This window comes from Folsomia candida, unplaced genomic scaffold (assembly GCF_002217175.1).
Source record: "Folsomia candida strain VU population unplaced genomic scaffold, ASM221717v1 Fcan01_Sc046, whole genome shotgun sequence".
Lineage (NCBI taxonomy): Eukaryota > Metazoa > Arthropoda > Collembola > Entomobryomorpha > Isotomidae > Folsomia > Folsomia candida.
Genome location: NW_019091238.1, coordinates 281,826 through 306,569, shown reverse-complemented (window position 1 = coordinate 306,569; position 24,744 = coordinate 281,826). Strand labels below are relative to the sequence as shown.

At 36.6% G+C, this 24,744-nt stretch overlaps 1 protein-coding gene, 1 long non-coding RNA gene and 1 other non-coding gene across 9 annotated transcripts; 1 reads left to right on the top strand and 2 right to left on the bottom strand.

Moving 5' to 3' along the window:
• Nucleotides 1-1,286: 1,286 nt before the first annotated feature.
• On the bottom strand, nt 1,287-3,836 carry LOC110861880. Of its 7 annotated transcripts, none has more exons than XR_004833296.1 (4): nt 3,608-3,836; nt 2,314-2,345; nt 2,055-2,224; nt 1,287-1,706 (listed from the first exon to the last, which is right to left on the bottom strand). It is a non-coding gene; the product is annotated as an uncharacterized LOC110861880 (transcript). The 7 variants fall into 7 exon arrangements; XR_002549104.2 differs by having other exon boundaries at nt 2,314-2,337; XR_004833294.1 differs by having other exon boundaries at nt 2,314-2,353; nt 3,634-3,836.
• A 12,923-nt stretch (nt 3,837-16,759) lies between these two features.
• On the top strand, nt 16,760-21,818 carry LOC118433284. Its single transcript, XR_004833292.1, has 2 exons — nt 16,760-16,795; nt 21,224-21,818. It is a non-coding gene; the product is annotated as an uncharacterized LOC118433284 (long non-coding RNA).
• LOC110861867 lies at nt 21,545-23,138 on the bottom strand. The gene is made up of 2 exons (XM_022111002.2): nt 22,836-23,138; nt 21,545-22,373 (listed from the first exon to the last, which is right to left on the bottom strand). Exons 1-2 carry the CDS (start codon nt 23,054-23,056, stop codon nt 21,974-21,976), a joined length of 621 nt encoding a protein of 206 aa, XP_021966694.1. The 5' UTR covers nt 23,057-23,138; the 3' UTR covers nt 21,545-21,973.
• Nucleotides 23,139-24,744: the final 1,606 nt, after the last annotated feature.

Sequence of the window (24,744 nt, the reverse complement as noted above, 5' to 3'; positions counted from 1 at the left end):
ATTTGCCAAATACAAGACCTATTGAAAAATTTTAGTTTTTATCCATGAAAGAATATTATAGTCGAAAAACTTCAGCCAATAATTTGAACTTGCATTGCCAGATGTGGTCAAAAATCTCAAAAAAGGTAACCAAAAACAGTGGTGAAGCACTAATGGGGAGCGCCCGACAAAAGCTTCTCCAGAATGGGCGGATGTGGGTCTAGGGACGATTTGAAGCAAAACATAATTAGCTTCAACCTTTGTCTCTTTTTAGCCAAAATTTCGCATAAACAAATTCATTAATTTCGTTTATATGTGCATTTGACCAAAGTTGCATTACATCCGGAACACCCACTATTATCAATAATAGAATTGCAACCGCAACGTGGAGGGTTTTATAGCCGAAAAACAAGAGCAAGTAAATATGTACATACCTGGAAATAGGTCTCCACCAGAAACCGGGAGAACTGTCCCAGTTCTGTCGCAGAACTGTCCCTGAACTATTATTTCATCCAAATCAATTTGATGAATGGTTTGCAAGTGATTGAAGAAGCCTCCAATAGGGACTGGCACTTCGTCGCATGGAGGCCACCTTGCATCTTCACATATAACATCCCTTGAGAATAATTACAAAACCCGGTGAATAAATTTATCACTTTATATCTGGGATATTTTGGGTACACTCAAAACAAAGATTTGTCAAATCAACACCTCCGGTGTCAATATTAACCGTCTTGGTTACAATTCTGATTCTGGTTTTATAAGTGCCGTCATTTATGCATGAATGCATGAATGTGATAACAAATAATTTGCATAGTAATCGAACGAATTGCCTTTTCGGGCTATCAGGTTTCATGGAAAACGAATCATTCGTGCTTCACATCCAGTCGGATTCCTCTCACAGGATCGAAGTATGACCTCATCACTCCAAATAGATGCATGCGTAAGTATGTATTTTAGTGGTAGATGGATTTTTATGTGTCACTATGAAAACCCATCATCATCACATCACTGCCAATTACATGTGTAAAAGACTTTTACATACATACATGTAAATCACCAATATTTATGTATGTATGCATGTATTCAGTATTACAAATGTATGTATGCATACGTTTTAGTCGAATTTGCAAATTTCAGGATAAAACATGGCGATAAACGTGGACATTGGGATTAAAAAAGATTAAAAAAAGGATTAAAAAAGACGGTATTTATATAATACGTCTATCCAATTTATTTGACAAACTTAACAAAAATGTAAATACGTATGATGAACCCATTAAAAAATGCACTCAACAAATCGCTCATAAATATGATACTAATGGTGTGCTTCATTTATTTATTAATCAGCCAAGTACATATATACGAAATGACAGCATGAATAATCATGTTAAACAACATGCAGTAATTATTCAAGATAAAAAATCCTTCATCGTGTCACCATCACGAAGAACCATGGAATCGCGTTTCCGTCAATACTCATTTGCCAAAATTGCAAGAAAATACACACGTATGAATTTATTACTCTTATAAATGGCAAATATTTTTAAAAGTACAAACTACACTCATTTTTGCAATAAATCACTCACAATTTCCACCTGCTCCTTGTGCGCATAGAACGAAATCGGCTTTCCATTATAAATCCTTCGAATCACAAAGATTTCATTGGTTTGAGAAGAAATTGCCGTCTGGACCAGCTCATTTTCACCATTGACGGTAAAAGTTGTCTACATACAGAAATGGAAAAGCAGGGCGAAAATAATTATTAAGGGTATTCCTTACAATTCTGAATCGCAACTAATTTTATAAAACTAAAATGGAACAAATACATATTATATGGAAGGTATTTATCCTAAATAGTATGCCCACTTTTTGAAAATTTTAAAACATTGCGAAATCCATTTTTTTCGGACTTGTGAATAATGCGTTATACCTTATGCGAATAAATTTATTTTTAGAAACCCAGAGATAAAATAATCCCAATAACATTCGCACCAGAATCGTATTGATGAATATTGATAATTAATGCATATGTTTAGTGATATTAACAACTCGGTAATAAACTTTTACCATACCTTAAAAGTTCCGAGTTCCGGAATACTTTGTGTAAATTCTTCACCAAGAGTAAATTCCAAACTGCGATTCATGCAGGTCGGATTAAGCGAGAGCTTGTAGCCTCCCCCAGAAACTTGAACAATTGTAGTGTCCCCCATGTTGAAGTCGAAGTACGGGTGTAACTTCATGGCTTAATTTGAAAATAAAATTTGAGAAAATTAGGTATCAAAGTTTTGTTTTTCAAACGTGATTTTTATGAAAAACAAATATACAACGTACGTCCTTCCGGTAAACGAGCAATGACTATGTACCTAGTCTGCTAATAAATTCCCGTATTTGACTTTGAAGGTAAGTATTTTTCGAACCGATTGAAAAATTACTTTGCTTTCCTCACTAATTTATAGCACCACTATTATTGATTATAGGGTAGAAAAGTTGCACTTGAAAGATATCTTGTAACAAAATGGCGACAAAGGAAATTCAACGTGCCGCAATTTTGCAGCTGCACTTGTCAAAGAAGAGACCGATCGAGATTTTCAATTGTCTGAAAAATTCTGGAGTCAAACGCCAAACAGTCTATGACACCGTCAAAAGGTACCTGGAGACTGGGAGTGTTGATGACCGAAAGAGATCCGGCCGACCTCGAACTGCCCGAACTCCAGCTATGGTGAAAGCTCTAAAGGCCAGAATTCGGAGGAATCCACGCCGCACTCAGCAGAAACTTGCTCTGCACATGAAGGTTTCAAGGGGTACCACTAGAAATGCCCTCAAAGTTGACCTAGAGGTTAAGGCTCTCCGGCGAGGTACTTGTCATCTGCTGACAATTCCACAGAAGAAGAAGAGGGTGGAAAGATGCCGGGCGCTACTCAAGCGGTACGGGGGTGAAAAGTACAAATCAATCCTCTTCACGGATGAGAAGATATTTTCGGTAGAAGAAAAATTTAATCGTCAAAACGACCGAATTTACGCAAGACGGAAACAAGACCTCCCATTACAAAGAAAGTCCAAAAGATGTCATCATCCTGGCTCCGTCATGGTCTGGCTTGGAGGGAGTTGGAAGGGGAAAGCAAAGTTGTTCTTCGTGCCCCAAGGGGTGAAAGTGAGAGCGAAGAACTACTTGGAAAACGTCTTGGAGCCGATTGTCAAGCCGTTGGGGTCTACTTTGTTCAAAAATGAACATTGGACTTTCCAACAAGATTCAGCGCCTGCACATGGGGCTAAAATTGTCCAGAAGTGGTTGGCAACGAATACTCCGGATTTCAATTCTTCTCAACAATGGCCATCGGCGTCCTCGGACCTAAATCCTCTGGACTATGACATATGGTCGAAATTGGAGGTGGAGGCCTGCTCTAAGCCCCATACAAGTGTTGAGGCTCTGAAGTGCTCCCTTCGTAAAGCTTGGGCAAAATTTCCAATGGAAGTCGTGCGTGCCGCAATCGACCGGTTCCCCATCAGACTTCGCCAGTGTGTAAAAGCCAAAGGAGGAAATTTTGAAGAATGATATGTTTTTATTGTTCATGAATACTTTCTTTAACCAAACTGAAAGTTTGAAATAAAAATTCATTTCAGTTACCTGACAAAGTTAGAATAACTCAATACGGGAATTTATTAGCACACTAGGTACACCCCTGCAAAGTTTAGACCCATGTTGAGACTTTTAAAACGCTTCGCGAAAACGAATTTCTTGATTTTCGTTTTTCCGAAGTTAATTTACTTATGAGTCGTGATTCACAACTTGTAAGGATGACGAGTTAATACGTAGAGGGATGGATGCGGAATGACTAATAATTTCGTATCGGTTTATACATAAGCAAGTTTTGAGATGTGTTAGCATACACATCACTGTTTTTCATTTATTCACGTGCAACCAGTGTGTAGCTGTCCTGACTGAATTGTGAATTGGTTGAACGTCGAGTAAAATAATATGAGTGGGTATGCATTTATAAAAGTGTTATCGCGTAAGCTACTTATGTACATATCTGTCAGTATTAGTTATATAAGTTTTCTGGCTTCAATCACACACTCAAGTCAACTTTTATTCGAGTGTTAATGGATATCAGTTTATAAAAATGATTTAAAAACCATGACACATTATGATAGGGCTATACAATTATAGACGCTAATTAACTAGCTATGCATAATTAATGAAATGCAGCTAAAAAAATATGTATGCATGTGGGAATATAAATATTTTATTTATTTTCACTTATTATTGCATACACATTACATAAATTGCATATCAGAAAAGCTGACTACAAAGGAGTCGTACAATAAAAATCCCTAACCTAAATAAAAAACGAAGAAATCCTGAAAAAAGTCAAATAAATTAAAAAACATTAAAAATAATACACCTCCAATTCTTTGCCTTCTGGAAGTGTCCCTAGAATTGAAGCAACGTTTCCCCGCTGAGCAGCCAGCGAGATTCGTTGGCGGAGAAAGGTGACAGCATTAGCCTGTCCGGTTCTATAGGCGATCCTCTCGCCAATTCGATTAATGAGGGAGAGCCCTTCTTGGCCCCACACCCCAGTCGTTTCCATTGCGACAGGGACAAATATAAAACGGTTTAAGAGAAAAGCGTACCTCCTCCTCTTATTATCTTTCGCCTTGCTGGCAGCAGCGCCTTGGTAGCGCACAGTTTCGGGAAGGTAACTGGGGCGAAAGTGTCTACGCATGTAAAATCCCAAACCAAGGATTTCCCTCTTGACCTCGGAAATATAAATTGTATGTTATATTAATACAGACCTTACATTGCATATTACCATACATTACATTACACTACATTACATGAGATTACATTACATATAATTACAGACAGTGCATTGGAACCCTTACTAACAATGAAGTCGCTGCAAGATTGAGTTCCACCCATAGTATCAACCACATATTTGCAGCACAATTGAGAATTTACATAAATGAGTTCAACGTTCGCTCAATCTTTGGAGTAATATTGATTTGATGTGCATTTCGTGTTAAAAATCGCGAAATCCACCGTTAGTCTTCCAATGCCACGATGCCCGTAAACATATAAATATTTATATCCAGGGTGGTGGATTTAATTGGCACGAATGTTAAAAGTGGACTGGAGACGTGTGCGAGACGTGGTGGTGTGAGGTTGCTCTCTCCGAGACTCTCTTGGACTACATTTATAAGTGGGCGTATTTAATTAATTACGAAATAGTTAATTACTTGAAACTGATAATTTTGTTTTATCAATTACGTATTAAGAACTTACTGTTTGTGATATCTGAGCGTTTCAACCGGTCTGTTTTAACCATTGTATCAAAAATTTGGACTCGAAATATTACATTTAAGCTGGTGAGAAACTTATCCCTTCTCAAGTTGAGTATGTACATACGTAGTTTGTATTTGTAATGGAATTTATCGTGTTGTGAAAATTGTATAATGCAAATACGTCGTGTCACTCTAATCTTCCCTGGCTGCCCTAATGTATAAACTAAACCCAATTTGACCAAGTAAACACTTCAATTTTAAATTAGTAAACACAGTTGTTCCCTGCCTATTCATTTGATAAGTCCACCACATTGTTCACACACAAGTTATTATTCCATCCAAAACACCAACACATTTAACATTTCTGATTCAATTCAATTATATTATTATTATGTTAAAAATGGTCTGCCATTTGGGTTGCAGCTTGCTACATAAGTTTCTAGCACGACACGAAACTTTTAAAAATAGCTCCCACTATGGATGGAAAGTAATATATTTTAGTGGATACTTTTTTGTAACGTCGCCAATAGTAGGAAACGCTTTATTTTCGCTCTTACCGTGGATAGGTATGTGTATTAGCTTAGATTGTTTATTGCTGCCTATTTGTGCCTATAGGCCCATCATGCCTATTCACTTTCATTCATTTAACTGGTTATGATAGTGAATGAAAATGAATTGCCTGTAATTTGAATGAAAATGACTGAAGGATTCGTCATTTAAGACGGATGACAGGATTTCTCACCTCCTTCATTTTTCATTCAATGCCCACTACATGCGGCGAAGTAAGAAATGAAATCAGTTGAAGTTAAAGGAAACGAATTTGAAAGATCATGTTTATACATCCATAATTTCGATAAATAATTCTCCCAATTCTGAAAGAACATGATTGAATGTGAAAAAAATCTCCGTCAGTCAGTCAGAAATCAGGCTAACTGACTTTTGAATGAAAAGTGAATTTTTGAACAGACATGTTTTCTACTAGGTTAACGTTACGAAAACTATCACCTACAACATTGGTTCACGCCGTAACTAGCTATTTTCACTGAATCCGTTTCGTGCTAAAAATTTATACCAACTTTAAACATCTGTGCTAATGAAATTATCGATCAACGCTATATCTAGATACTGGTGTACGTGACTGAATGAGGATACCCTGAATAGTAAATCCTTTAGTATATTAAAGTTAGAATATTTAATCCACGCGTCTAAATCGGTATTTCAATGTGAACACAACTTGAGATAGGCAATGGTCTAACTAGATGCAGCATGTAATAAGCTCGCTGCTTATGGTCAGCAACTTGTTCAGAGTTGTGTCAATTTGACCACTTTCACTCCAAAGTTAATCTTATCACGTTGCCCGTGTAGGATGAAGCCTAGACAAATTTTTCGCTGGCACCACTAAATCATAAATGTGGGCCGATATATCGACCACGTTTTGCGACCTTTGGTTAAAAAAAGAAATTCTAAAATGGTTCCCGGGGAACGAATGCAAATATGACATTCATCACCACAAGGCTTCATCGCAAAGTACGAAGAGAACTTCGCCGTATGAAAAAGAGGTATGATATTTTGGTCCTGAACTTATGTATCAAACAATAAGACAAGACGATCCTGTTAAGTCACATGACCTTGCCTGCCTAGATTTTGTAGGATTTAAACTATTAAAAGAAAAAGTTTCCTGCGACAAGACGCTTGACGGATTTTGCAACCTTCAAATTTTAGGTTGGAAGGAAGTTACCCCTGAAAGATGACAGGAAGTTATTTCATCGTGAAAAAAACGATGCAGGCTAGTAGTTAAGAACAAGGGATATTGTATTCAGCGAGTTTCGCATAAAAAAAATACAGCTGTTGGTAAGATATTAGGTTGCCCAAAATACGTACATCATGGGTGTGAGACACTCTCTGTAAGTGCATATACATATCCCACGGGTTTTCGGCCTGTGCAAAATACAAGGCAAACTAAAATTGGATGACAGCAGAAACAACCATATTTTAATACTCATACTGTGTATCCTTTTTCAGGGTTAGTCAACGTTTCCGTATCCCGTTTTGTCCATGAAATATCATCGTTTGGTGGGAAGCCCGATTAATATTAACAAGGTGGATATGAGAAACGGATTTTGTGGATCTAACACGAAGAGCTAGTCGGTTTTCTCCCATATAGAATACGTGATTCAACCCTACCAGAATTTTTTATATCTGGATTCCACACAAAAAGTGTATGAGCCAATAATTACAATTCCTCCGCCAAACTTATCATGTTGCTTCCATACTGGATTTGCATTTTTATCGCGACATTTTCTACTTTGTCGTATCGTAGTAATTGTACAATTTGGAGCGGTCTATTTCTGGATGCCGATCTCATTCACATTCACATATAGATATGATAAGGTAAATTACGTGGACACCGAATTCCCATATTTACAGGTCATTAGGGAAGATAATTCATACACTCCTCTTCGATATTAGGACCTTCAACAATCAATACTTTCAACGAGGGGTGCCAACCCGTACCTAACGTACCTTAAGTCTCATTACTATCGTGGAACGGAGAAATCTGCACGGCCTAAAGTCATCTTCGTTGATCTGATTTCCTGCAAAAACTTAATGATGTTCTGCGGTGTGTTATTCCGACAAGAAATCATTTTTGGTTACCTTCGTAGTCACACTGACTTGTCATGTCTCTCATACCATGTTGACTTTTTGGGTACCATGAAACCAGTCATATTCCAAGATGATATCTCCTCATCGTTATTTGTTCCATGTTTGACGTGTGATCCACTAAGGTTTTCAAAAGTTATGACATTGTCGTTGCGCGGCATCCGTCAATCGTGGGACGCTCAGAATAATGACATTCATAAGTATCTTGCCTTTCAGCAAGATCCGGTGGAAGGAAAGTGTGAACTATTACAGGATGGGCTTGCCAAGGTAACAACTTTCGACTTCTGCCCCATGGTTATAATTTCGGAAAGGTATAACTTGACCATATTGGGAGCAACGGCTCACGAAGTAGAGGAATTTATGAAGCTGAACAACTCACAGTTTATCAAGAGTTTTGGGAATTCATTCGCAGTACAGCTTTCCTATTCAAGCGATTTGCTATTTACCTTTTTTCAGCCTCATTTTCGATCAATTGATTTCTTTACTATTACAAACCCACCCTCCGCTGCAAGTAGGATTGGCACGTTCGTGTTACCTTTTGACCTGGAAATATGATATTATCTCTTGATCAGCGTTATCTTAGATGCGGGATTTTTAGCGTATTTAGCATGGGATGAAGGAAGCCGTGGTGATTCCGTCTCTATGATAATTAAGCGACAATGGCATGAGATGTTGCTCCCTGCTGCTATGATGGCGGATAAGGTTTTCACAATAACATGCATATTTCTCGGCCAAGTAGGCGATAGTTCTGGAGGGTCATATCGCAAAGGCAAGGTTGCCATTATCCAATTCACCCTATGGTTCTTTGTGAATCTCTTCCTCATGGTTAATTTTTATCAGGGTTTCATATATTCATGCCTTACTATCCTATACCCGCCTAGGACTCCTCGTGGAGTAGACGAACTTGTCGACTTGGATATTCAAGTAGTAGCCAATGATACTTACACTATGAATAGCTCTAGAAAAACCTATCTTAGCGATTTCGATTTTACACTGGATTTAGACCAAATTACAGATATTTGCAGGGCACATTAAAAGTTAAACTTAATGTGGTTTGCAATGATGAAAAGGAAGTTTTTGCCATTTACAGAAACGCATGTTTAATTCACCTCACCTGGCAGGTAATAATGATATAGGAATGGCATTATTCTTTCCGTCGTGATATCGATAATTCATAGTTTGGGTAAATATGAACCTTAACTTTACTTTATAAACGTTACCTTTGCAAAATTACAAACATCCGTTTTCTTTTGAGAACCAAAAATTAAGAGTAATCATTTTAATGATGTTCCTAGCGAATAAATTTATTTACGTGCACGATAACCGTTAAGGCTTGAGGTTCGAGCAACTCAAGCGCAACTCTTCAAATATCCCTTCAATAATGTTGAGTTTTATCAGCTTTCTCAACATTTTTACACATTGTTATTTAGAACTCGTAAATTCCGGCGATATTTATCTACTGCAACAAGAACCCTTTTTTGTCCCGGTGTTAAGGACGAACATAATTAAGACGACTAGTATTACGTTTAAGGCAAAAACTGTGTTAACCATTAGTCAAATTAAAAATTTATATCTCATCCAAGTAATTAATTTAGACCGTATTAACCCAGAATACATTTACTATCTGCTAAACCCTTGGACCAAGCGAGACACAAGGATTCCAGATTTTCTCATTCTTGTCGATCATCTGACAGGGTCCCAGAGTTCCAAAGCAAATATTCTGCTTCAAACTGGGCCAATTTATGAATCAATTTTGCTCCAAATTCGCAATGGTTTAATTCAAACTTCATACGTTGCAAGGTCACAAAAATTGGCAGTGTTATGTAGGGCAGAAACTTGCAAAGAAATATTACCAGTATACGATTACCATATGAAAAACTGGGAAAAGAATGGCAAAAATCGAGCTATTATTTCCCTTCTTTCATTCGACGTGGATGAAGACGTTTATAGCATTACAACCCATTTATACGAAAAGGTTAAAGACTTTTGCACGGATGCAGAGGTCGCATACATAACTAAATTGCATGCATACCTTAGTTTACCAGGTGATCTATGCTTGATTATCGAGTTTATGATAAGAACTAATCACTCCATTCAGAATAGGGTGACCAATGAGAGCTCAGGTTTCATAAAACGTACGAAATTGAATAATATTTCACAACAATTTAATCTGTATGCGATTGATATTCATCCATATGCGGAAACTCAGGACGGCCTCGAGTACGCCGTGTTCGTTAATAAGTCTAGTTTAGTGGCAAATTTGATGTTTCTGAAGCCCTTCGACATTCCCGTGTGGATTTTGGCGTGTCTCGAAGCTATAGGTTTATCGCTTTTATTAGCGTACTCGGTTCGAAAGTCTTCGTTTTCTCAACTGGGCACTAGCCTGTTTTGGACGATTAGCGTATTTCTGAACCAGGGCAACGAATCATTTGAAAATGATGTGAAGAAACAGTTAAAGGTCGGTTCTTTTCTGATCGCCACGTGGTCTCTGATGATGCTAATTTTATCCAACTGTTATACTGATTTGCTCTACTCGTTCTTAATGAGCGACATGAAACCGAACTTGCCAAAAGATTTCGAAACAATTTTGAACGCACCTGGTGTGAAAGTTTACTCATTCCAGAATGCCCGATATGCCACATCGGTTGATAAATTGATCGAAGAAGTTCCACAGTTGACGAATGTTAAGATTCATATAGTTCCTAAGATTAACGACATCACCTTATTCGACAGATCAATTGTGTCCCTAGCATATCTTGGTCGTGTCGGTGATATCCAAATATCGGAGACATTCATAATTCTACAAACCTCCTCAAATCTGGAAACATTTGCAACCTTAATTAAGGAAACTGGTAGATTCGCGCACCTGAAAAATGATGATTTTTACCTCATCGGTGAAAGATCTGGGTGGATTTCTTCGAGGAACTGGGTTGGTAAAATATTTGGTAACATGCTGCGCAGGCTTTGCGAATCAGGAATTTACTCAACGTGGAAGACTCGTTGGTACACTTTCTTTAACAAGGGTGGATTATACGTGGTGAGATGGGGAATTGGAGAACATGATCAGGATGGCCACGTGGGCAACATTGTAACAGGAAGGAAAAAACCGTTGTCTTGGAAAATGCTGAGGATGCACTTTACACTACTCTCGGTTGGGCTAGGGATTTCAATTATAACACAGTTTTATGAGGTTGCATGGTTTGTGAATCTTTCAGGATATTTTAACTCTTATATTTAATGTGTACCTATTTACAAAAATGTGTTCCTTCAAAGTCAGTTATCCCGATTCCTGATTGAAAATTGTCATTCAAATTCAGTCACGTTCTTACAAATTCATCTCATTTCGCTTCATTTGACTTCATTCCATAGTTCACTTAATCTACACATTCGCATTCATCTGAAATGACGGAATTTTTAAGTCATTTTCATTCTTACCTATTCTTCACTACGAATAATAGCTGTTCAATAATTTTTCATTCAAGGTTCAGTCATGTCGATTTCAGAGTGAAGATTTTCATTTACATTAAGTCATTTTCCTTCGAACTCATTTCATTTCACTTCACTTAAGCTGGCTTCATTTCTTACTTAGTCCTATGTTTTAAGCATGGGGTGAAAAATGAAAGGAGTGAGAAATCCTTTCATTCAGAGTAATTCATCTAAAATGACTTAATCTTACACTCATTTTCATTCACCATCATTCTTTATCATAATCAGCCACATGAATGAAAGTGAACACGTTTGCTATAAATAAATCCAATCATTGACAAATTGTAAAAAATTTTCTCCGTTTAGCCAATCTCTCCGAATTAAGAAAATATGCTCTGAAGATTCAGAATGTCAAATTCAGCTTAATGTACATATGTATCTAATGTTTAGAAAGATTATCTTTTTCATACTGAATATCTGTAATTCGTTCGTTCACTTAATTTGTAATTTCCGACTTATATATAATTTTCGCAATTAAGTAGTTTGGATAATTCTGGTAGAATGTACATGCGTTGGTCATATTGCCATATGCATCTATAATTTTGAAGAATTACAGTTAAATACTTAAGTATGTATTTACCAATTTTCTACGTAAAAAATAGTGCCTGCTTGAGAATTTACATGGATATTTTACATATACTGAATAAATAAGTAACCCAGCGTATTTGTGCCGAAACCAAATGCAAACATCCTCCAAGACTCAAAACAAATAAATAATTTAACCTTAATTTTGCTTAACTGTAAGACAATCACAATTTAAGCTTCCATAATAAAGTATTAGTAACGTGTATTTTTTAGAACTTTATGTAGTAAAATTCTGTTCAAAATTTCTATGCTAAGAAAATACACGAAAAAGGAGTGGCATTGATAATAAGGAAATACATATGCATGCTTACAAGTCATTACGGTTTGAATAATGCAATTACGGCGTTAAGCCTTAAAGGCTGCACGCGTCTATGTAGTTTTCTTCTTCAAAACAAGTCCAAATCAGACATCAACTTGCACCTTGAAGGGCTACACATTCATTAAAACCATATTCACCTTCGGATTTTAACCTTACAAAATATGCCCACCCCTCTAATTTTCTACGCGATTGACCACTCCTTCCTGTATAACAGTTTCCTTTGGAAAACTCCGATCGGCTGGGATGGAAAAACGGATCGGATGACGTACGATAAGTCGCCTCACGTGAAATATTTCTGGTGGTACTTCTGCGTCTACGGACTCTTCTACGGTGTAAGCGGGGCAGCAGCATTCTACACGATTTACTGGCAGTACTACTCGCCCCGAAAAGAGCTAAATATTTCGCACAGCATTCAGTATGCTCTGCTAATTCCGACGGCCGGATTGGCAGCAGGGATTGCAATGGTGGTGATGGCGTATGGGCAGCATGCCGTCCAAATTGTGGATGGGATATTGGATTTTCATGACATTATGAAAGTCTTTGGGACCACGGGTATACAAAATGTCGGGGTTTTAGAATACACATGAAGATATTTTAAATTTTGTATATACACTCAAAACAAAAATTTGTCAAATCAACACCGCCCGTGTCAATATATGACTTAACCGCCTTGGTTACAATTCTGATTCCGCGTGGTAATGCAATTTTTCCGTCCGGTTATAACATTATCACAACCGGTATCAAAATCATCATAACTTGGAATCAGAATTGTAACCCAGGCGGTTAAGTCATGGGCGGTGTTGATTTGACAAATTTTTGTTTTGAGTGGATGTGTGATGGTTCTTGTAGAAGAAAAGATACGAGTTGTGAATGGCAAATGGAACGAGTGGCTGGCTTGGATTGACAGGGCATTTCGAAAAGCACGAATTCCAAGCATCTTCTTGCCGGGGGGCGGGCTGGATTGGGCAGGTATGTAGGATAGCGGATTGTATATTGAAAATGGTCAGGTGAAGTTTCAGAATAAATTCTTACGTAGACCGAAAGGTTCACATTTACCTTAATGATAAATTCAAGAATATGTATGCATTGTAAAACCTAATTTCGCAATCTCCGTAATTGGATTAGTATGAATTACAGGATTTCACATTAAATTCCCACGTACATAAATGTTGATCCTTAATTTAACGTTTTCATGACAATTGAAAACGTGAAAACATTCGCAATCTCTCCTTTACATATTTTTTATGGTGCAGGGCTCATACTACTCGTCGCACTGACCTCGTTACCCATTGTATCGCTGGTTACGGTACTATCTGCTGTATTCATCTTCAGGGTTGATGTGTACCGATTCCCGCTGGAAGACATGTGGTCATATTTGAACATGGATTACAGCGCGAACCCAATCACACTTTTGGTACATACCTTTCTGAGGCTGTCGCTAAGCTTCGTCGCGTACATGGAGGGCCAGCGGATATTCCCGTTTCTGTTGTATTTTTATGCATTATCTGGCAAGCTGGTGATCACCTATATTCGGATATTTGCAGAATACGCGGAACAAGTCAGGTTTGATAAAAAATATTTGTAAGCAATTTCGTGGTAAAAAAATATTACCTGGTTACCCCTTCATTGGAAATTGTGATCCTCTAGGGATTTCATGATTGACAATGTCAAATTAATTTGCTCCCAGCCATTGATCCCAGTTCGTAAGATTTTTAGCACCAGATATGAAATTGCATTGATAAACGTGTCAGAACCTAACTTTTCATATGTATTAGACTGTTGTTTCCTATTCTTAATAAGAAATTGATTATATATGCTGGGACAACGATGAGATATTCATTAGATTAGATAGTCAACAGTTCAACAAATTTAATAAATCAATCCCACACATATTACAGGAAGGGCGATGTTGCCCTGACCCCGAACTGGATCAAGTTATACACCCATCTCGCCGTACTTGCGTTACAACCAGAAAAACAGATGGCAACGCAAGCATTCTTCTTGATGTCGAGCGGTCTCTTTTTCTGTGCCGGGCTAAACTTTGCAACAATCCGATTCCTCGATTTTGGAATTCCGCCCCTGTACTACGCCATATTTCCCTTCTTCGCAACTCTGCTCATCATGCTTATTCTATCCCTGCTGCCCGTGGCCATTGATGTGTATGAAAATTCGGAGAACATCCTCCTCACCTGGACCCATTCGATACCCGGGGGCCGCAAGGAGAATGGGTGGATGCGAAAGAAAATCAAGTCGATGAGACCCCTCCGGGTTTATGCGGGTATTACCGGGTTCTACTTCTACAAACTGGATGCCTCCGTTTTGACAACGTACTGCATGTCGATTCAGGACTGGACGCTCAACTTGTTAATGACGTTTCATCCTTCGGCAGAGAAAATCAATGAAATAGCGAATCGTTTGCAGTAATTATTGTATTTTAAGAATTTTTTTAAAAATTTATTGTATTTCTTTGTTTTTTTGTAAACATTTATTGTCTTTTTTCAAATTATTTTATTTTTATACGTTATAATTGGAACCAGCGTATTTTTCTTTGCGAACGTATATAATGGATATGTGCACACTCTAAGAAATTTTAGGTGAATTTACCAGAATTTACAAATTTATATCTAAATATGATGTGGTGTTGGCACATTCCCAGTTCTTTGTGAATTTTTACCTCTACAATTTCCAGCTTTAGTATGCCGTGGATGAAATTGATAAATGCTTAATTATTAATAAAGGCTTATCTAATTTATTTTGATGAATCGATACATACAATATAAATAATGTTTGCCGACAAGTAAGATGATTTTTCTAGACCCAATGTGTTACAAGTTTGTGTTTTATCTTGAGACACTGATCTATTTGTGAAAAGTGGCAAATATGTTATTCATCTTCAAGGCTATAATTTCACCACAGAAAAGACGAATGTAGGTAGCTGCACTGTAAATAATCTGGTAATAAACATTACCGAAAAGCACAAGTACATGACTCTACCAAAGTGATAATGATAAGCTGTCCCGTGTGGTGATGGCTAGTTATACCATCATGGTAACGAATTTTTACGACCTGGTAAAATATTATTACAAAATTTATTATAGAGAAATCATTACCTGCGTGACTTCACCGAATTATTAAGAGTGTGTGTACATTTAACTATTTACGTACAAATGCATGTTTGTATTTCCTCACGAATTTTCTAACCGTGAACAAAGTCCAGGTCGGAATCGGGACAATCGCAATTACATATTAATTCACAGATGCACTGCTTATGTACATATGTACAGTGGGTTGCCAAAAGTATTGGTGGTCAATTTTGTGCTCGGTACAGTGTACGGTATTTTTGCAGAGGGTTGACCACGGACTGATTCTAAAGGCATTTTTTATAGCCAAGCAAATGGGCAAGAAAATACTTGCCCATGGAAACATAATTTGGAAATCTTATCCCGTTCGGGGGAGATTGAGAAAAAACTTCGAAAATGGCATAAAAAATTGTGACTAAAGTATTGGTGGTGGTTTAGTTTTTATACCTACAGGCCCCACACATCTGAATTACCAGTCATAACGTTAGGATAATACTTGTTTATGGTTATTACACTGAATATTTATTAAATAGGGCCAAAACAGGCGAGTTGCACATCACTGGGAAAAATTTACCCACACCACTCACCGTATAGGGGTTACGCCCTAAAATCTTCTCCTTTTGATCTTACAATTCGATGGTGTGAAATGTAACCCTCCGACTTGGCTGAAATTTTGAAATTATGTGGTCCAAGTCAATACAACTCACGTTTCTTGAGGCAGTTTGTGCGATGTTGGGAATTAGTCAAAATATTGGTGGTCAAAGTTGAAAAATTTGCGATTTTCGCAAAGCGGAGGAGGCAAAACCCACTCCCATTCCGTTGGAATGGCAAAATCGCCCGTTTTTCAACTTTGACCTCCAATATTTTGACTAATTCCCACCATCGCACAAACTGCCTCAAGAAACGTTAGTTGAATTGACTTGGACCACATAATTTCAAAATTTCAGCCAAATCGGAGGCTTACACTTCACACCATCGCATTGTTACTAATTGTTAGTGGCGCTCTGGGTAATTCAGAATATCATCAACAAGTTCAAGTCAACTTGTTCTTTGATGGACAAGCCAACATAACACCGAAGAAATGCCACCACACCACACAAAGGAAGAAAAATTACCTCTTACAGCTGTCTTATAAAGATCTCACTGTACAGAGCACAAAATTGACCACCAATACTTTTGGCAACCCACTGTACATACATAGATGCAGAATTTGCACCTAACCATAACAATGGTTTGACGTCAGTACCTGGTGCGGAATAAATAACTGCATCCAAATATGTACTTAGCCGGGTCATCAAACTGTTAAAATGAATAAGTAAATAAGCATACTTTTATTGTACATTTACTATTTTCTTCCACATAAGTTCAGTCCTTTCCGTAACCAACAGAGTTTCTAAAAGTAAGTAAATAATTTTTGTGTCTATTTTAAAATTCGAAGGAAACACTCTGTCTCTAGATAAAATGCATAGTACGTGTATCCCCTTACAAATAATATTACCCTTCTAAATAAGGAAGTAAATGCTTATTCCTTATTCATGCACTCTAAATTAGGTTATCTAGAATTTAGATAACCTAATTTAGATTCTAAATATACTAGATCCAGAGTGAGCTTTACTCTCTTATAGTTTCCACGTGTCAGTATGTATTTATGTATGTACGTGCAGTTTACAAAATATATTTATTTATGTATGCAGAATTGAGGCTGCATTTACCAACTTTTCAAAAATGGTCACATCACTTTTAAGAGGCTATAATGTCTCAATTACTAATTTTTTATTGGACAAATTGTCACCTGAGGAAGTGCCTCCGCGGGTGACGATTTGTTACCAAATTTTTTAAAGCTTATGGAAAGGACGGTTCATAAATAAATTCAGTAACTTCTTTGAAAATTTAGGGTCGAAATAAATTTTTTCTCGATTACACATAAAAAATTGGGACTGTTTCACTAAATATATGATCGGCCCTTAAAGCAGATTAAGGTAACAACCTTGTCCGGAATTAAGATAGGTTCCTTCTCGTACACGGTGAAGAATAAGCGCTAGAGTGAAGCAAATGTTAAAAAAAGTTGGAAAACAAACAGAATAATAAAGCTTTGTGACTTAATAAATTTAGAGAAAACATGGCCAGATTTGAGCAAAGAAACAAGGATAATCGGTAAAAAATGTTCGTAGTTCAAAATTTAAATTCAAAAATTTAAAATTAATGGAAATTACGGATTTGTGTAATTTAGAAAAATTAAAAGCTGAAGTTAAAACACTCGCCAGAATCCACAGAAGGGTTTTAACCCCCCTGACTTTGAAATTCCTCTTTTAGATAAGTTGGCGCAGTAAAATTCTGCCTCACAATGAAACCTTTTTTCAAGCTACACGAGCTTAGTGATTCATCTCAAAAAATCAAGCTAAAAATTAGAAATAACGTGGTACTTCTCTTTCCGTTGAATGGGCACTTGGAGGTCAAATATTTGAGGGCAAAGGCGGCCTGTTTTTTTCTCAGGCGGGCGAGCGGAGGAATGAAAATTTTCTCCTCCTTCGAGGTCACTCCACTGCCTTCACTCTCGCGTTCGCACTCATGCACATTATTTTTGATAAAATTTCACAATCTCGTAAATTGGTGCATACATTTATATAATTTTATATTTGCTTTTTAAATCGACAATACTATCCACCGATCGGTAATTTAAAAAGTGTCAATGGCTTCAATAAATTATAAGTGCGTCGCTAAAGCATTCACCCAAGTAATACAATCTAGTTTCGAGGATGATGGATTGGACCAAAATTAAGAACACTTCTTAATTGCTGAAGTTTTACTAGAAAAGCTACACGAGATCACATACAATTACTTATTTATCGAAAACATCAGTTTTAAATAAATAGCCATTAGTCAATTTCACCAATTTATCTATCGTGCAGCTTTTCTAGTTAAACTTCAGAAATTAAGAAATGTTCTTGATTTGGGTTCAATTCATCGTCTAAGAAAATGCATTGTACTATTTGGATAAATGTTTTAACGACACACTTGTAATTTATTAAACCCATTATCACTTTTTTTATTAAGGCTCGATGGATGGTAAGATCCATTTAAAAAGCAAATATGAATTTATGTGCATGCAAAAATTTACGAGATTGCGTAAATTTTTTAAAAATAACATGCATTGAATGAAAGTCCAAACGCGAAAGTGAAGGGCAGCGGAATGACCCTGGGCGAGAAGGAGAAAATTTTCACTCCTCCGCTCGCCCGCTTGAGAAAAAACAGGCCGCTACTGTAAACTTTGCCCTCAAATATTTGACCTCCAAGTGCCCATTCAACGGAAAGAGAAGTACCACCTTATTTCTAATTTTTAGCTTGATTTTTTGAGATAAGTCAATAAGCTTATCTCGTGTAGCTTGAAAAAACGTTCCATTGTCAGTGTACCTCAAACTGTGTCCAGCTTTACTATGCACAAATAAAGCCATCTATGTAAATTTAACTCTGTGGGTTTAGGGACTCTCAATGTTTAATATAATTAAATATGCATTCATGCACTATTAATAATCCGGTTAAGTCACGAAGGTAATGATTTACCAGTTATAAATTTGGTAATAATATTTTACCAGGTAGTAAAAATTCGTTACCATGGTGGTAAAACTTTATTACCAAGCCGATACCACACGGGACAACTGATCATTACTACTTTGGTAGTGTCATATTTATACTTTTGCTTTTCGGTAATGTTTATTACCACATTATTTACAGTGTACGTTTCGTACAATTGTGTACAGCTATACCCTGCATTAGTAAACATTTGGTACTAACTCCCTACCGGATTGGTAGCAATTTGTTTCTTAGCGGTAAAAGCTTGACGGGAAGAATTTACTCCCTGCTCGGCTAATATATTGAATGCTCACCTCGTAAAAGTTATAGTGGTAAGTGTACACTTCTTTGAAGACGGGAAAGAACGTGTCCTCCACGTGGCTCGTGGTTCGGGTGCATCCCGATATCCAAGTGCCATTTCGTGGGGCACGAACTTGCACCGAGAGGAAGATATCTGAATGAATAAATAACATCATATTAATTAATGGATTAAATCAATAATTGAGGATTCGATTTATTTTTATTAACCCTTTCAAGACTAACTACAAGAAAATACATTAATTCGGGGATGTTACATACAAGAATCTTGTATGGTCATCGAGTGGGAGGAGGAATTTCGTGGTTTTACTTTTAAGGGAACTCCGAAAAAATAGGAATTTAACATTGTTCTGTAATGTGGAAATTTTGGGCAAGAAAATGTTGAAATTTAACATGGGAGGAAAAACCCTTCATAATGGGTACAAATTTTACAACGCGTATTTAGAGAAAATGGGCTAAAATCCATAATCTTCCACAAACGAGAATTGGGTTACAAAATAAAAAATTTCGCTGTTACGTCACAAAAGTTTACAAATTTATGTATACAAATAATTTTAGCAAAATTTTGTATCCTTAATTTCTTAATGGAGTGGGCAGAAATCTCGTAATTATGATAAAATGTGATTCATAAAACATTCTTATATTTAGTGTAGGGCATGAGAACTGGCAGATTAAACATAGCTTTAAGGCGTGATTCTCCATAATTTAATACAGCAATATATTAAGAGTTTACATTTCATTGCATGTATTGCAAAAATTTCAAAAATGTGCCCTATGGTTTACCCATACATACATAAATACGTCTTTCATGAACATACACCTGAAAAAATTGAATATTTTAAAACAGAAATTTATTACTGATCCTTCCGGGTAAAAGTTTCTCAAAAATTGCCACGTAACACATACATGCACATATTCCCAAAATCTTCAAACAATTACCTGGCTTGCTTAGCACATCAGTTAACGGGGCGTTACGAAATAATTGAAAAAATAATAAAAAGAATATTTATTTCTAACCAAAAACAATTTATTTTCAGCGTATAAACCCAAGATTTTATCAAGATTTATGTATTCGTTTCTCGCTAATAGAAATCTCCTCAATTAAAAAATAAAAGGTTATAAATATGCAGAGAAATTTAATTGATTAATTAATTAATTACGTAATTACCGTATTTCAAAGCGGATCTTCATCGCACCTGATTTTGCGTACCCAGAAATATCTGTGACCAGCAGCGTTCCAATAAAGACAGGAAAATATGCCCTCATTCTGTCGTCCATCACTAAATATTTGATGTGTAACTATTTACGAACTAGGCTACTGTATGACTGACGTGCTACTGCAAAATTTTATGTGTACCGTTTGTGCACCCTAATAAATCTAGTTACAATTGTAACCAGAAAGTATACATATGACTGTGACTTGACTTCGTTATAAATTTATCACCACTGGCAAATATTTATAGCCAGTCAGCTATCTGAGAAGTTTAACATTGCGGCGATAGAGTTATGTACGTCTACTCAGTGCCGAAACTTGCTTGTCCGGGCCCTCGGAAGTTTTCCGTGCCCGAACCAATTTAATAATTGGCGTTTATGCATGACAATTTAATTCTAAACTTGAGTGCTTAATCGAAACAATACAAAGATAAGCTTGTGAATGACTCCTGAATTATCAAAGAATGTTGACCACTTCAAATCATTAATTAATCCTGAAATCATTAATTACCTCGTCGCAGTCATGCAACCTCTCTTTCAATAAAAATTTACGCCAGGGAGAATTTTTTCCATGCACACCCTTGGTCAGAAAATCTTGCAAAATATTGAAAATTTAAACAAGTTGTGATTGCTATTGAATATGATAGAGCAACTATCTGGGATCACAAAAATGTAAATTTCTTCCAAATCTAAGTAATTAAAACTCGATTATTGTGGATGGTTTTAGTGCGACAACTCTGAGGGTTTTGGTGCGTTTGAGGGGGTGTGGCGGGCCCATCGATTGTAACCCTGCTTCGTTTCTTCTAGACTCACGTAGTACTATGACATATCCAAAGGACATCGAAATTTGGCGCCGGCAACCTGTGACCTTCTACTCCTAGATAAGTAAGGTCTGGAATACCTAAGTTATGCCACGTTCGTTTTTGTTTGTCGGGAATCCCGACTCGGGATACTTAAACGACGTATAAAACCCAGGATATGAACGCAAGTACTTACGTGTGGCCTGCATCCTGCCATTGTTGAAAAATTCAATGAACAATTAAACAAATAACTTAAACTATTTATTTATTGGGTCAGATGGCCCGTCTCATAGAAACGACCGTTATTATTAAAATTAGTACAATTATTTTAATATATTAACGACAGGAAATACATGCATCGAATTGTATTCTAAGAATGCAAATTATGTGAACTAAATAAAGCTAATTATAATTATAATTACACTATGTAAGGGATGTGTGACAATATTCAGTACGATTCAGCAAATAATTTATTAACCTAACTGGATTAAACTTTATTTTTAGTCATAACATTCTAAATATGGAACCAGATTGTATCTTTTATGCTAAAGTGATTAAGAGTTGATGCACAAATTCGTAGCTAAGTAAATTTGTAACAAACAAAATATTCAAGGATACATACCTGCTGCTTTTCGCCAAATTTATTCATCTTATGAATCCCCACTCTCTCCGATGACCTATCCCGTACATCCACACCCTTTACACACCGAACCGACCGATGGAAGCCCCAATTGTGACCCGCTGTACCGGTGCAACTCGGCCGTCGAAGTTAAACAGTTTGTCCTTCCCTGAAAGTTCTTTAACTCGAACAGTGTCCAGCTCGATCTGCCGGAAGTGTACGCGACAGAGACGACAATGACGCTGGAAGTGATGTTTAAATCGCCATCGGATTCGTACACGAGACGGATCTGGTTTCCATTGTACGGCCAGGACAACGCAATCGCGGGAGTGGTCGTGTCTGGGGGGCCGTACTGATAAATATTCGTTACCATTTCGTACCCGGGAGACATCGTGTCGCAGAATCTAGTCGAGTATGGATACAATGATAGCGTCGCACCGGACCGGGTCAGTTGCCATCTGGAATTTAATAATAATTCGTTTACACTAATCAAAATATAATTTTCGTTGGATTGAGACCCAAACTGTTAGAATGCATGGGTAAAAACTCTAAATAAGAGGTACATACTCATGGCTAGTTTAAATATTTCTTTAACCCTTTGTGACCTCTAGGGTTAAAATGGAGGTAAGTATTGAATTCGGGGTTAAGCTTGTTGCTTAACTGAAACATCCAACCAACAGACAGACATACAGACGGACAAACATAACGGTCTTAGAAAGGGGCTTCACCCCTTATTTATTAATTCTAAAATGATCATTTTCACAAGGCAAAATTAAATTCTAGACTGGCTCTGCTTTCGGTTATTCAATAATTTAACAAAATATATAATATTGGTTCTAATAAATTAAACTATTTAGTTTTGAATATCAAATCCTCATACCGTAAATTATACTACAATTTGTCAAATATGTTTAACTTACGATCCCGAATAACAATAGGATTTAAACCCTTGTCCAAGTCCGACTGTGTCAGTGACGCAATCCACACCGACATGCGTTTCAGATACGGTGAGGCTATTCCCAGTATAGTTAGCGTGTTGGTAAAGAGTCATTTCCACCTTAATTGCGACACCAGGTTGGTGTAAGAGAAGGACCAGGAGTGGGAGAAGGATGCAAGTCCAGGGTGAATAAATGTTTTTCATTTTTTGGACAAAAATTTGATTTCGAGAAGTTGGACCTCAAAATATTTTGTGCGTATGAAGACTTGATGTCACATAACTGTTCGAAAAATGAAGTCTTTTTATACCAAGCTCTCTACGCAGAATTGCATTAATCGAGATCATTCATCAGTTTGTTTTCATATCAGTGACACTAATTTGGTTAAGGAAAATAAATTCGTTGAAATTTGTTAGTGTTTACCCATCAGAAGGATGATGGATTGATTGAAATTTTGTGATAATAGGGTGCAGAATTCGTTGAAAAATGGACTTAATGAACATTTATCACGATATAAAAGTAGGTCAAATTGATATGAGATTTACCAATATCACGTATTGTTTAACCGGCTCAGAACAATTTACATACCTGAATCAATTATGTATGTAGGTAAATATGTATGCTAATTTAAATATATGTATGGTTAATTACATATTTGTACCTCAGTTTGATTGGCACATCCATTAGTAAAGGATTAAAAATTTCTGACTTGATCTGATTTCAACGAATTTTTCAACTTGTTATCTCACCATTTGCTCCAACCAATCCATTATGTTTCAGATGTGTCACAGACAGTTTGTCACAGATATGAATACAGTGACAAGTGATTTAAGTAGGATGACATCAGGGTTGCAAGTGGTGTATATCACCTAATGAGATTTAATGATTTATATCAATCATCTCAGTTGGGGCTGAGTGAGAAATACGTGAAATAATGAGATAAACTTGTAGTTCATGCCCCGTCCGTTAGATGGCGCTAGTGCATGGCTCCCAAATCTCACTATATCTCATATTTCTCATGCCTCACTATTTCTCGTTATATCTCACAATGAGGAGGTGTCAGGTGGTTATCGCCAATGTGGACCGGACTAATTTTACATTGTTCAGGCTCAAAAATAAGCCCACCTGTTTTTTTTCGTTTTTCTGAATGGGCATGTTTAAGCCCGTGGCAGAATTTTCCAAAAAAATGTCAGCCAAAATCCGGATTTTTAAAAACGCTCTAACTTTTCGAGTTTTAGCCCGATTTCAAAAATTGAATACAATTTGTGCTCAGAATTACTTCCCTGACAATATAAAAATTTATTTTTAAAATACTTTTAATTTTCAAAAAATTATCGTTTTTTGGGTTTCCAAAAACTCAGAAATAGCATGAAAATATCAATTTTTTAAAAATTTTGAAAATGAATTTTTATATTTTCAGGGAAGTAATTCTGAGCACAAATTGTATTCAATTTTTGAAATCGGGCTAAAACTCGAAAACTTATAGCGTTTTTAGAAATCCGAATTTTGGCTGAAATTTTTTTTGAAAATTCTGCCACGGGCGTAAACATGCCCATTCAGAAAAACGAAAAAACACGGGTGGGCTTATTTTTGAGCCTGAACAACGTAAAATTAGTCCGGTCCACATTGGCGATAACCACCTAACACCTCCCCATTGTCAGTGAGTTGAGATTTATGAAGGTGAGATGAGATTTCTGCAACCCTGGATGACATAGCTCGGTATATTCATAAATTCATCTTATATGTCAAATCAATAAAATTAATAACACAATTAGCAAAAAAGGAATACTCAATACGTATTTATTTTTAATTTTTTAAATAAATGAATGTTCAATGCAGGAGTAATTTGTCTGAAAATTTTCAAATGGAAAGAATTTGGAATGAGGAAATATTT